This window comes from Rhinopithecus bieti, unplaced genomic scaffold, assembly GCF_001698545.2.
Source record: "Rhinopithecus bieti isolate Rb0 unplaced genomic scaffold, ASM169854v2 scaffold_27321, whole genome shotgun sequence".
NCBI lineage: Eukaryota > Metazoa > Chordata > Mammalia > Primates > Cercopithecidae > Rhinopithecus > Rhinopithecus bieti.
The window spans coordinates 1128539-1142259 of NW_016812353.1; the positions used below are offsets into that span (position 1 = coordinate 1128539).

The window sequence follows — 13721 nt, forward strand, 5'->3', positions numbered from 1 at the left end:
TCGTTTTTGTTTGGTTGGTTGTGACGTTTCAGACTTTCTCCGCAAGTAGTTAAAAACTGACTTGCACTAGTTCCAAGGACAGATTATCTCCTGTTGGATGGGCTTGAAGGCCATTCGCCAAGCTTGGCAGTTGTAGAGGAAAAAAGGTTAATTTCGCGAAGCTGCAAAGGTCCTTTCCAGCTCTGACTCCACACACCCCGCGAAACACTTGCCCCCGTCCCGTCCTCTGTCGTCTGAGCGCCCCTCCCCCGCCTCCTGGCGCCCTCTTTTCCAGTCACCACCCAGCCCCGAGGCTCGCGCACGCCCTCCCTGTCCACCCACGTTCCGAGGGTCTACGGGGCTATCTGTGGAGGGCAGGGCCCCTGTCTAAGAGCGCAGTGTTTCTCCGGCCTGCAGCAGGATCCAGATAGGGACAGAGACTCCAGCCAGCCCCAGTAACCCGGCATCACAAAGAGCTCCACTGAGCCCGCTGGCATCTGGGCTTCCCCTCATTAGCACATTAAAGCGGCTCTGTCCCTTCCCTCTGAGCCGCTCTGTCCATCCCGCTGCCTGCCTCTGTGGAGCCTTTTAGGCCCACGCTCATTTTGTAATCTCCCCAGTTCAAGAGGCACTAACCCTTTCCAGAAGCCTGTCAAACTCTCTTTCAGGAACCACAGGTACCGCGGAGCTCCTGGACTGAGAGGCACAATTAGACAGCAGAACATATGCCAGTGCTGAAATCGCCTTCCCAAGAGGAGGCTTGCTATATACTTCCATAAACACATATATTTATACTTTTATTAAATATGTATACATTGATACTTTCTATTATATATATTTATACTTTATATGCACATATATATAAACAAACACAAACACATTGAAGTAAACAGCCTAGTGCCCTAGTTCATAGATCGGTGGGTTTCACTTCAGACCCTGACTGACAAGGCTCACCACAAAAACGACAGGGGCAGAGTAGGTACTGTGCATCAAAGTCACTGCGAGCCGAGGAAGCCAGTCAGCATTTATCACAGGCCGGATGACAGCGCAAAGCCGCGAAAATCCAGGCTCTGCTTTTAATTTTGTGACCAGGATAACAATTACACGGCACTTGGCAGCTTTCCAAGCCCTCTCCCAGATGTTACTGCATGTAAAAATCCCAAACATCCAATGGGAAATGAAAAACTAGGATTATTTTAACCCGTTTACAAATGAGAGAATTGAAACCCCCCAAAGTTAAGTTGTTTTCCTGAAACAAAACATACGACACAGGCTAAAGGGGACACTATCACTCCAGTGGCCCAGGCACAAAACCTGGAAGTGATTGCTAAGTCACATCTCATCGCCAGGTGTCATGGCTCATGGCTGTAATTCCAATACTCTGGGAGTCCAAGGTCGGAACATCACGTGAACCCAGTTCAAGACCAGCCTAGGGAACACAGCAAGACCAACATCTCTACCAAAAAAAATTAAAAATTAGCCCAGCATGGTGGTGTACACCCGTAGTCTTACCTACTCGGGAGGCTGAGGCAGGAAGATCACTTGAGCCCGGGAGTTTGAGGCTGCAGTGAGCTATGATCGCACCACTGCACTCCAGCCTGGGTGATGGTGTGAAACTTTGTCTCTTAAAAAAATATATTTTAAAATTATCTTAATTCCCTCTTCTCTCTCTCTCTCTCACACCCCACTCCCCAATGCAGTCAGGACCCAAATCCTACTGAGTCCCCTCAAATATGCACTGCCCCACTATCCTCACTTACATGATGATGGTTCTGGCTTCTTGGGCACAGATCTGAGTTCATCGTTTCCAAGGCGGCAGATTCTAAACAACAGTAGCTTCTTTCTGCCCATCACACTGAATCCCCACCACAAATGTCAAATTTACGCATAACACTTCTTTAGTATATATCCTTTCTTACTCTTCAAAATGACTGTTTCCCACTTCTCTTTGTACAACCATCCTACACACCTCCCCCACCAACTAGCATCTTCGTTCATTATTGATAGCCTTGCCTCAGAGTTCACAGAGAAAGGTAAGCCACCAGAGAGGAACTGCCTATTATTCCCACCACAAAATCACGGCATCTACCAAATTATCTTCATTTACGCCCCCCATTCTCAGCGTCTCCTCTGTACTATGGACAGTGTCCTGGTCCTCTCAAAGACTAGCTCCTCCCCACCATGCTTTGAATTCTACCATCTGAGCCTCCTCAAGGTTTCCTCCTTCCTTCATCCCACTCCTTCCTGCGATTTTTCCCTCTCCACTACATCATTCTCATCAGCACACAGACCTGTTGTATTATCTCTTCCATTAAAAGACTTTCCCTACACTCTATGCCTTGTTAGGACAACATTTCTCAAGTCATATTCTGAACACCTCCACCTCACATTCCCTCCCAAACCATTCCATCCACGTTTCCATCTGCACCACTCCTCTGACCTTGTGGTTGTCACAGCCCCAGGGTTCCCTGCGTTGCCAAACCACTGGTCATTTCTCTGCCCTTTCCTCAATTACTCTCAGCACAGTGGACTGCTTATTGCCTCCTTCTGGAAATGCCTTCTTCTCTTGGCTTCTGGACACCATACTCTCCTGGTTTCCTTCCTACTTCAGATCCTGCCTTCTCCAGTTCCTTTGCTGAGTCCTTCCTCTGTGTTTGACTCGAGGGTTAGTATGCCCCTCATATTGCTCTTGGTACCCCTCTTTCCCTCTATCTACATATGCATCCAGGACTTATGATCCCCAAATCCAAATTCCAAGCTCTGACTTCTCCCCAGAATTCCACACTCCAGCTTTCTTCTGACCTTTCCACTATACATCTCTAACTTTACTTGCCAAAATAAACTCTTTAATTCCTACCAACAAACATGTTCCTCTCCCAGTCTTTCTCACCTTAGAAAATGGCACCATCACTCACCCAACTGCTCAAGTCCAAAAAACTGGAAATGTTTCTTTATTCCTCTCCCTTAGCTGCCCCATCAAATCACTCATCCAGTCCTGTGTACTCCACCTCCCAGTGCAAACCACTCCAGATTACAACCACTTGTCTCCACTTCTGTTGCTACAGGCCAGCCAGCTTCCAACATCTCTTTCATCCAGTAGCTATGTACTTCTCCCGCAATCCGTTCTCCAACAGCAGCCAGAGTGGTCTTTTCAAAACATTAGCCAGACAACTCCTCTGCTTAACATCTTCCACTTGCTCCCCAGCCCATTTAGAACTGATACCTGCCTCCCTCTCTGATCTCCTCATTTACGCTCTCCTGTTTCCTGCTCTCCAGCCTCCCTTTCTTTCACATCATTATGCAGGCTTGTTTCATCTTAGCATCTCTGCCTGAAATGACCTTCCCCCAGAACCTCCAATGGCCATTTCCTTTTGGCCATTCTAATCTTAGCTTCAGTGTCATCAGAAGAGAGAGAGGGGACTGACCAGCCAAATTAAAGTACTCCCTCTTCCCTCTCTGTCACATCACCCCACTTTGATTCTCTGCATATTATTTGCCACCGTTGGATACCTTTTTCATGCTTTTATTGCCTGCCTCTCTTGTAGAACGTAGTCTCCATGAGAGTGGAGGTCTTTTCTGTTTTGTTTCCCAAAGTATCCCTAACAGCTAGATTGTGCCTCTCACCTGACTCGGTAATTCTTTGTTAAATGGCTGAGGGGCTCCTGGTCTGTGCTCCTCAGAGCTTGAGATGAAGCTGTATCAGTGATCTGGCCACTCATGTTGGGACCCCAGGCAACCCTGACCCACCTTCCTGTCACCCAAACAGAATGTGACCTCCTTAACTGTGTGATCTCTGAAAAGTCGTACTCCCCACTTACTGCCCATTCTACAGACCTGGGCTGCTGCCCTGTACTCCTCACTTCTAAATAGTTTCCCTGCTTCACATTCCAGGGCATCCCTTTAAGGCAAGGTGCCCCAGCTGAAGACCAGGCCATTTTGCTGGGGCCTTGATACTTAATGTAACTACTGTCAGCCTTACTCTACTGCTTCCACATCATCACCTTATAGGTATAGATTTTCAGCGTCATGACTAGTACCAACCTGATGCCCCCACAATGAGGAACCCCCCCCCCCCCCACCAATCCATGATTAGATGCACTCCCAGAATCCAAATTCACTCTTACTTCCACTTGGATATCTGGCTGGCACCAGTGCTTTTCAAACATTCTATCATAAAATATCCATGTTTTTAACAATTCATTGAAGACAAAACTTTTATGAAATACAATAAAAATCAATTACGAGAAAAAAATGAAATGAAAAAAACAAAAAACGAAATACAAGACCTAATTCTTTAATATTAGGACAAAAAAAAAAAACATAAAAGTGCTCTGTCAAACTGCTATAGCTATTTCTAAATGCTTACTTCCAATTTCTGTTCTCATCACAGTCTGGCCTCACAGTCTGCAGTCCGGCAGGAGTCCATAGCCCACAGTCTGAATAGCTGGCTGCTGTCCTCCCAGTAGCCTCTAGCTCACTCAGCACCCTAGGCCCTGGAGAGCAGATCTCTGTCCTGTAGTGGCTTTCAATAACCTTTCAACAAACAAGTATTAAATACCCACTATTTGACAAGCACTGCTGAGTGCCTTCTCAAAAATAATCAAATCTTCTTTTACCTGACCTGGTCCAGATTCTGTTCAAAGCAGAGCACTTCCCTCTCCATCCTGGCTGCCCCCACCCCACTCAGACTCACCTTTCTTCCCCTCTAAATGACTGCAGTAGACTCCTAACTGATCCCCAAACTCTGGTCCTTTCCTTCTCCTTTGTCCTATAGATATTCCCCCAGAGTATCGTATTTGGGCACCTCTCTGATCATGTCATTTCTCTACTCAATAACCTAAAATAACCTAGTAAGTCTAACTGCTTATTAGAGCATCTAAGGCTTTCCATTATCTGATCTCATCCTACAATCTAGCCTTAATTCCCTTTTCTTCCCTTTATATTGACGCATCCTACAATATTGTCAAACTAGACACTTAATTCTCCTCCAATCTCTTACTTCCATGAATGGCTCATCCTGTCTCACCTCCCCCTCCCTGTACATACTCCTTTCCTGCCCATCTTTCATTGCCAAGGACAAACGCCATCCCTGATCCCTCCTGACCTTTCTCCAGCCTAGCATGGTCTCTCCTTCCTCTGTGGTTTTATAAAAGCACTTAGCTATATCACCACATAAATTTGTTTCCTTATCTAGAAAGGGAAGAAAAGACTAATCTTTGTTATTAAAAGAATAACATACAATATAATGTTTTATAATATAAAGTATATGCCTTATAAGGTAAAATTTGAGAACCTGAGTCATTGTCTAAATGCTAACTTTAACTCAAACATCTCAAACACTCTCATTAGGCTGTATCAAATTATATATAAAAATCCAGTCCCTCCACCAACTCCTTGTTATGCTCTTGCATATTTTAAATCTCTCCGTCTGCAATGCACAAACATGTCCCCAAGCCCCACAAGGTTGCCTATGCACTGTCAGCACATTAATATTTTCAGAAAATTCTATTTTCTTGAGTTATATGGCAAGGACCTTCATAGGTTCACCCTGAACAGAAGAATGGGATTCAAATCTGTTCTCCTTTTCCTTCTAGCATTCTGAGGCTGGATGAACATTAATAGCTGTTTCTTTTTTTAAAATATTTAAGCCCTAAGTGAAACAAACTCAATGGTATTCATCAAAAAAGGTCTGCTTCTTGAATCTATGTAGACGTTGAGTAATTTTATCATGTTTAAGTCTTCTACCTGGGCAGTTTTCCTAAAAGTGAAACAACTAATTTATGGGGATTTTTTGTCAGATCAGCTTGAAAACATCCTTTTTGAAACTATATCATTTTGAGAGGTATATGTTATCTTTATTTCTATTTTATTTAAATTGCCCCCTTGATGGGTTATATTGAAAGGGTAATAACAGAAACTCCACCAATGGCACCCAGAGGCCATACCAGCCATTGTGATCCAGCAGTGCCCAACATATAATAGTCACTCAATAAACACTCATTGAATAAAATTCTCCCTGGATGAATGAATCAATGAATGAGAGAAGGAGATCTATCTTACAGGACAGATCAGAGTACTTTGTGCTTTCTCAGAGTCAGGTATGATCACAAATTGTAGCCCTGTCACTCTAAATCTGTATATAATTAGTATGATTTGGTTTTACAAATCTATTCAATGTTTGTTCAGTTATAGTAGGTTTCTCTAATTATTTTTTTAAAATGGAACGTATTAGGAATTGGTGGCTTATAATCTCGGAACTTGCAAAACTATATTTAAGGGCTTATTTTTTAATCCTCAGAGAGTCACATAGTAAATATTCTTGAGACAAAGTTTAGAATTTAAATTCAATAGAAACTCTCAATGTCCAAGTGTCCTACTTGGACATTGATTTTATGTAGGCTTGCTTCAAACTCTTCTGTGTATATCCTTAATGCTCTTTGGTTTATATTTCAAAAGGGTTTCAGAAATTTGAAAATAAATCTGAAGAAAATAAATCTAAATATAAGTTGGAAATCAGTTCATTCTAAATCAAATGAATGGATGAGTCAGAATATATACAGATATATATATGTGTGTATATATATATGCAGATAGATAGATAGACAGACAGACAGACAGACAGATAGATAGATAGATAGATAGATAGATATAGAATTTTTTTGTTTTTGTTTTTTGGGGGATTTTTTTGAGATGAAGTTTCACTCTGTTACCCAGGCTGGAATGCAGTGGCATGATCTCGGCTCACTGCAACATCTGCCTCCTGGGTTCAAGTGGTTCTCGTGCCTCAGCCTCCCAAGTAGCTGGGACTAGAGGTGCACGCCACCATGCCCAGATAATTTTTGTATTTTTAGTAGAGATGGGGTTTCGCCATGTTGGCCAGGTTGGTCTCAAACTCCTGACCTCAGGTGACTCTCCCACCTTGGCCTCCCAAATGCTGAGATTACAGTTGTGAGCCACCGCCCCTGGCTGAAAAAATGTTTTTAAAACTTAAATTATAATATAATTCAAAAAAATATACTCATGTTGCCACTAACTGAGTTGCCACTAACATTTTTCTAAGAAAATACTTCCTAAAGAATATTTATTGTTACTGTTTTCTTTGACATTTCTTGTGTAATTTCTTCTTAACTATTGTACATTCAAGGAGTCCCTGTATAATTCCAAAGTGTCAGAACAAGGTTAATACGGATTGCATATTGAACAGCTCATTTACATGATTCCAATATCTCGACATTTGGAAGCATTTATTTAGGCATTATATGTAACAATTCAGATTATGAATTACAACGTTCATTCTAAATAGTGATACACATGTCAAGTTTCCCAGTTAGATTTTGAGGTTTTGGCCCAAGAATAACGTTTCGTCACATGTGTGTCTTCTATAAGAGGGCTCAGCACACAGTTACTGCTTACGAATAAATGAATATAGATCTGTATATGTTCATGTTACCATTAAGAAATATGTCCAATATTCATAGGGTTTTTTCCATATATCTACTGAAGTCTGACTTCCCAAGTATACCTCTTGAGAAGCATAATCAAGAATTAATGTGTTTGAACAATGTACAGTGAATACTCACTGGCCTGAACACAAATGAACAAGCAAGCTAAACTAAAATCTGGTGATGGTACTTCCACATGCTGCATATTATTTTTACGAGAAATGGCAACTAAATAACAAAACATCTCTTGCATTAAGTAACTTCAGAGCTATAGGAGCTATATGGGCAGCAGCTCAGTTGCCCATACCTTCTACATCTATAGATGTGTACAGTGAAAACAGACATCGATTAGGATGCCCCTAAGATACTGACAGATTTTGAGAAAGTAAAAGTTCAAAGAAAAATCACACAAAGACAAGAATATTTTAATACACGTTACTTACCTGAAAATGCATCATCTTTATCTGAGGTAATACAAATATTCCTTTAATGTGAACATGAGTTTCCCCAAGCACTGGCCATAAATACAAGTATACTGGGATAATCTTTTATTTTTATAATTTTGTCCTTTTAGTTAAAAATAAATGCATCCTTCAGACATCCTTTATTTACTATTAATCATGGAAACGTCTATTTTTAATCACACCACCCAGTTCCACCTGGAATATTTTGTAGCAGTCAACCTCATTACTAGCTGATCTTCCTCTTTTCATTTTGACATGTGTTAGAAGGAGCAGCTTGAGGAAGAGTTTCACCATTAATTTCCTAACAAAAGCCTTCTCACTTGATAAGAAAGGATCATCTAAATTATATGTTTCCACCAACTGTATGGAATACCTAGAGTTCAGTCATATCCATTGGTTCATGATGTTCTGTCCACCTTACTTAATGACTCAGAAAGGCTATGTCCACATATTGTCCCATTTTCCATGGTAAGTTTCCATGGTAAGTGTCCCACTTGGACATTGATTTTATGTAGGCTTGCTTCAAACTCTTCTGTGTATATCCTTAATGCTCTTTGGTTTATATCTCAAAAGGTTTCAGAAATTTGAAAATAAATCTGAAGAAAATAAATCTAAATATAAGTTGGAAATCAGTTCATTCTAAATCAAATGAATGGATGAGTCAGAATCAGTAGTGATTCCATTCTAATGATTAAACATTCCCACCATAAGACTCAAAGAGGCAGAAACCCCTTTATAATTTAAGACAACCCACTGTATGTCTTAATGGGAAGAAAGTGTATCAAAACTAGAAATTCACAGATATTTCTGCTAACAACTGAAAATAATACTCGTGTGGGAAAAGATAAATAAAAGCACACATATGCAAAACACAAAACAAGCTATCACTCATTTCTCAAAAACATTTCATTAAGAAATCATTTAGAGTAGAAAATCTTCAGGCACTTTAATATGTAGGTCAGTAGCTACTCAAAATCTACCTGATCAGCAATTTCTTTGAGAGGGTCATCAACTGTTGCCCTTGAAGTATTTTCTTTTTGTCATTTTCTGTTTGCCTGTGGCAGGGTAATATATACTATACCATGCTAAGAAATAAGGGAAGGCCAGGCACAGTGGCTCATGCCTGCAATTCCAGCACTTTGGAAGGCCAAGGCGGGAGTGTGACTTGAGGCCTGGAGTTTGAGGCCAGCCTGGGAAACAGAACGAGACCTTGTTTCTACTAAAAATTTAAAATTAAAAAAAAAAAAAAAGCCAGGCATGGTGGTGTGCACCTGTATTCCCAGCTACTTGGGAGGCTGAGGTGGGAGAATCGCTTGAGCCCAGGAAGTCAAGGCTGCAATAAGTTGTGATCATGCCATTGCAGTCCAGCCTGGACAACAGACCAAGATCCTGCCAGAAGGAGTGAAGGAAGGAAGGGAGGGAGGGAAGGAGGAAGGAAGGAAGGGAGGAAGGGAGGAAGGAAGGAAGGAAAGGAGGAAGGAGGAAGGAGAAGGGAGGGAGGGAGGGAGGGAGGGGGGGAGGGGAGGGAGGGAGGGGGGGACGGAGGAGGGGAAAGGGGGAGAGGGAGCAGAGGGAGGGGGGAGGAGGGGAGGGAGGGGAGGGAGGGGAGAAATTTGAAAAGACTTTGCTATATTTTTTCCTTGTTTGAATCAATACATTGATTGTTTCACAACTTTGAATATTAAAAGAGTAGTAATTATTCCAGCATTTAAATTGTCTTATATTTCTTGCATCCCTTTGCCAAAACAATTTTGAGTATACCAGGGGAAAAAATGTGACATTCCATTAATTATTTTAAAAAATTATCTAGTGCCTCCTCTTTCACCAAGTCTTGAATATAATTACACTTTAATCTAACTGTTTCACAGAAAGGGAGTAGTCAACCAATGAGATGCCCCAATTGTTGTGTACAAAATGCAGCAATCCAGCTTGACAAGCCTTTCGAATAAGGGGAGAGGCTATGGAGTATACTAAGGAAATAAAATGATGCAGAATAATGTAAGGCAGATTTTATTAAGATAACACTATATTTCATTCTAAGCTTCTTGAGAGCAAGAAGTACCTTTAATTAATTATTGATGAGCAATTCTCTCTCTAACTCTCCCTGGGTAGACAGGATATAGATAACATATGTGTTTGCAATTCTTCCTCTGGGTTGTCAGATAGCTGTTCCTGTAGACTGTGACCAATGGCAGGCAATTCGCCAGGCTTGCCTTGCTCACAGTCTAATATTTCTCATCCCATTGCACCATTCTGTGTCTCAGCGTTACCCTTCTGGCCCAGTGGGACGCTAAGAGCTGACAGTGGTACAGCCCCCATTTCAGTCACTGAAGAGACTAGCCCTACCAGCCCACAGCAAGAGAATGCTGCTAACCATATATTTGCATGTCAAAAGTTGGAGAGATATTTTTTATATTGGCTCCTAGCTTCCCGATTTGGAACCACTTTCTGCTAAGAGCTCAGTTGCTGCATGCCAAGGGTAGAGGAAAGAAGACAAATGAAGACAATGAGTGGACAGGGCAATGTGGGTGAAGTATTCAGGAAGGAGGAAGAGGAAAAGAAGAAAGCAAAAAAGGAGAAAGTAACCAGATCGTGAGTTCTTAGAAAACTGACAAAAGATGCTTATGATTAGGCCCAGTGGGCCTGCCTGACATCCATTACTGACTAGTCCAACACATCATGAGGGTTCAAACCAGACGGGAGCCACATCCAAGCACTCTGCAGAATCTCAAAAATTCACTCTCCCTCATACTCTTTACCACCTAGAGTCTAATCACTCTGTAGCCACTATTAAGGCTCTCATTGACATAATTATGGCACAAAAGCAAAGCCCATCAGCATGCTAAATAAATTATGCCATTGAGATTTTAAAACTTGCTAAGATTTTCAGTCTCCTTACTAAAATGTTATTTCTTGAAACAAATAGTTTCTTCTTATCCTTTAAGGATAAGGAAAAGCCAGCTATTCAATACAAAATATTATATTGAAAATTCTAAATAACTTTGAAAGATAAATAAATAAATAAATAAATAATTGCTTTAGCTTAAGTCTAAAGGCTACAACCTTAGGGTTCCATTCATGGTTGTATACCTGAGATGAAATGCCGTCAACACAACGTAAGTGTAAGTTCCTTCTGTATACACTGGGACTAGTACAACTCATGTCACAGATCGCTGAAGGTTTAATGAAACACAAGGTTCTACCCATAACGTAGCACGACTTCAACTTCATTTGCCTATGTTTATCCCACAGACTTAACTTAGAAAACAAAAATGAGTTGAATACATTAATTCATGTAGATCTTTATACTTTTCCAAGTCTTTTCTTCAGCATTATTTAATTCTCAAAATCATGGTAGAGAAGTAATACAAGTACTGTATTATTAAACATAATTTACAATGAAGAAACCAAAACCAAGTAGATAAATGGCTCTGCTGCAAACCACTTGTCTAGCTACTGGCCAAGGTATGATGACAACATACCCCTCACTCCTACCTCAGTGATCTTGTTTTTCTGAGCTCTATGATTCATTACATATCAAGAAATAACCTACATGGAATCAACAGTAACTTATAATTGAGCAAAGAGAAACTGAACAAAATATTACATCAGTATTTTCTGGTTTGATGAGAAAAAATAGTAATTAAAAATATATTGTGCTTAAAAATTTAAACAGCCAATGACAAGGTATTTGCAATTCAAAAAAAAAACCCACAGGTATTCATTAAAAAAACACAAAACCCACATAATATGTACTGAGCCAGCGTCTTCTTGATTTATTGTACTTTATCTTTTGGAAGGTGGTATTCTCAGCTACAAATCAAAGACTTAGTTCTATTACCAACTCGTGTCTCCCGTCAGAGTGAATTTCTTCTTGTTTGATAATAAATGGAAATCTACAGAAGTACCCACAAATAAACTAACACACGCATTAATCCTTCACCAGGGATTCTTGAATGGTTCGGGATTTGATATGACTAAATTAAACTATACTCCCCAAATAAGGATATTTCTCAAGATTCTATTTCTGTACATAGTTTGTACTCCCACCAGAGCTTTGAGACCCAGACAGTTCGGTGTGAATTCGTTGGGAATCTCTGCTACCCAACACAGTGCCACACAGAAACCTGTATGAACAGAGTGACTGGAAGAGTTACCCCTACAGATGCATCGAAAGGCACCCATGCACCCAAATAAAAAAAACACAAAAAACATTCCCTATAGAATTTTTTTAATGTGTCAGCTCGTCAACCATCTCAAGTTATTTGAGTAGAAAAAGTCCCTTTCACATTACAGATGAGTCAGAGGTGCCCGAGGTACCCCCATTTTCACGCCAACCCAGGTCCTCATCCTAAAACGTCCTGGTCCTGAATCCACTACGCAGATTCCAGCACTGGAGGCGCCGGAGATCGGCACCCGCCCCCTTCGGCTTGGGTGCTTCGGAATAACTGGGCGCCGTCGGCTCACACACTACCTGCAATGTTTTGCACTTTGCCTGGGTCTGTTCCAGGCCTCTAGCCCTCTCTTCGCTGCTCCCAGCCAGGAAGAGTCCGAGGGGCGACTGGAGCGTCAGGCTGGAGAAGTGGGTTCCCTCCGCCTGCTAGGCTGTCACGGCGACCCCATCCCCGCCCCGCAAGGGGTCGAATCCGCCCGGCGGGGCGGGGCGGGGGACAGCACGAGGCCCGGGACTTCCACGCCATCTCCGCAGCCCTGCGCCTCCCTCCTCCGCCCTGGCTGGGTCCCCGTGTCCCCTCGACCACCCAGCGCAAAGCTTCCCCCTCTCGCCGGGGTGCAAGAGAGAAAGGGAAGTGAGGCGGCACGCGTGTGGAGGGTGTGAGTGCGGATACACATACAGGGAGACTAGGTACGAAATACCCCGCCTCTCACCGAACTCCCTCCTCGGACCAGCGGCAGCTCCGCCACTCCAGGGCTCCCTGCGCCGGGACAAAGCTGCCGCGGCCTCTCCACGACCGCGAAGCGCGTCGTCGCCGGATCTCCTCAGTCTCCCCCGGCCGCAACCCCGTCCCAAAGGACCCGTGGGCCGCCTGAGGGATGGAGGGGACCCGAAGCCGGGCGCCCGCAGCCCCTGCCCCCCGCGCCCTCGCCCGGCGCCGCCGCTCACCTGTTCAGCACTTTGCGGATCCTCTGGCGCACGCCAGCCCGGGAGGAGGCGGATAGGCTCCCGCCGCCGCCGCTGCCCTCGGCCGGCAGGTTCTCGATGGTGGTCACCACATGGTTTGGCGGGGCTGGCGGCGGCGGCTGCAGCTGCTGCTGCGGCTGCTCAGGGGGGATCATCGCGGTGGAGGCTGAGGCGCGGCGGCGATCAGAACGCAGCCGGGCGCATCGTGCGCCGGCTCCGGGCCCGGGAACGCGCAGAGGACCCGGCCGGGCGGCCGCGGCCCGGGAGGCGGTGCTGCCTGCGAAGCGGTGAGGCGGAAGGCACCCGAGGCTACGGCCGCCGCCGCCCAGCCCGCCACTCACTCCTCTCCAGTCGCAGTGCGCGAACCCTCGCGCCGGTGCCGCCGCCGCCCGCCCCGGCTCTTCCCGAGCCGCGTCCCCAAGTCCTGGCCCGCCCCGCGAAGTGTCTGCGAAGGGTGTCGCGCGGGGGCGCGAAGCTGCCGGTCGGCTCGGGGGAAGGAGTCCCGGTTTCGCCTTGTTTGCTCGTGCCCAGGTCTCCTCGGGGCGCACGGCGGCAGTTGCGCTGGCGCCGCCTCAGCCTGTACCCCGCTCTCTCGGAAAGCTACCGTCTGTGTCTCACGGAGTGAGAGACCGAGAGTGAACCCGGAAAGCCGGGCGGGGGCGCCGCGGCGGCGGCGGCGGCGGCGGCGGCGGCGGC

At 44.3% G+C, this 13721-nt stretch overlaps 1 protein-coding gene across 1 annotated transcript in view; it reads right to left on the reverse strand.

Annotated features, from left to right (window-relative positions):
• SLC35F1 (solute carrier family 35 member F1) overlaps nucleotides 1-13703 on the reverse strand; it is a 404702-nt gene extending 390999 nt beyond the window's left edge. Inside the window, 1 exon segment of the mRNA XM_017895955.1 lies at nucleotides 13008-13703. Within this exon segment, the coding sequence (XP_017751444.1) occupies nucleotides 13008-13180 (173 nt within the window). The 5' untranslated portion in view covers nucleotides 13181-13703.
• Nucleotides 13704-13721: the final 18 nt, after the last annotated feature.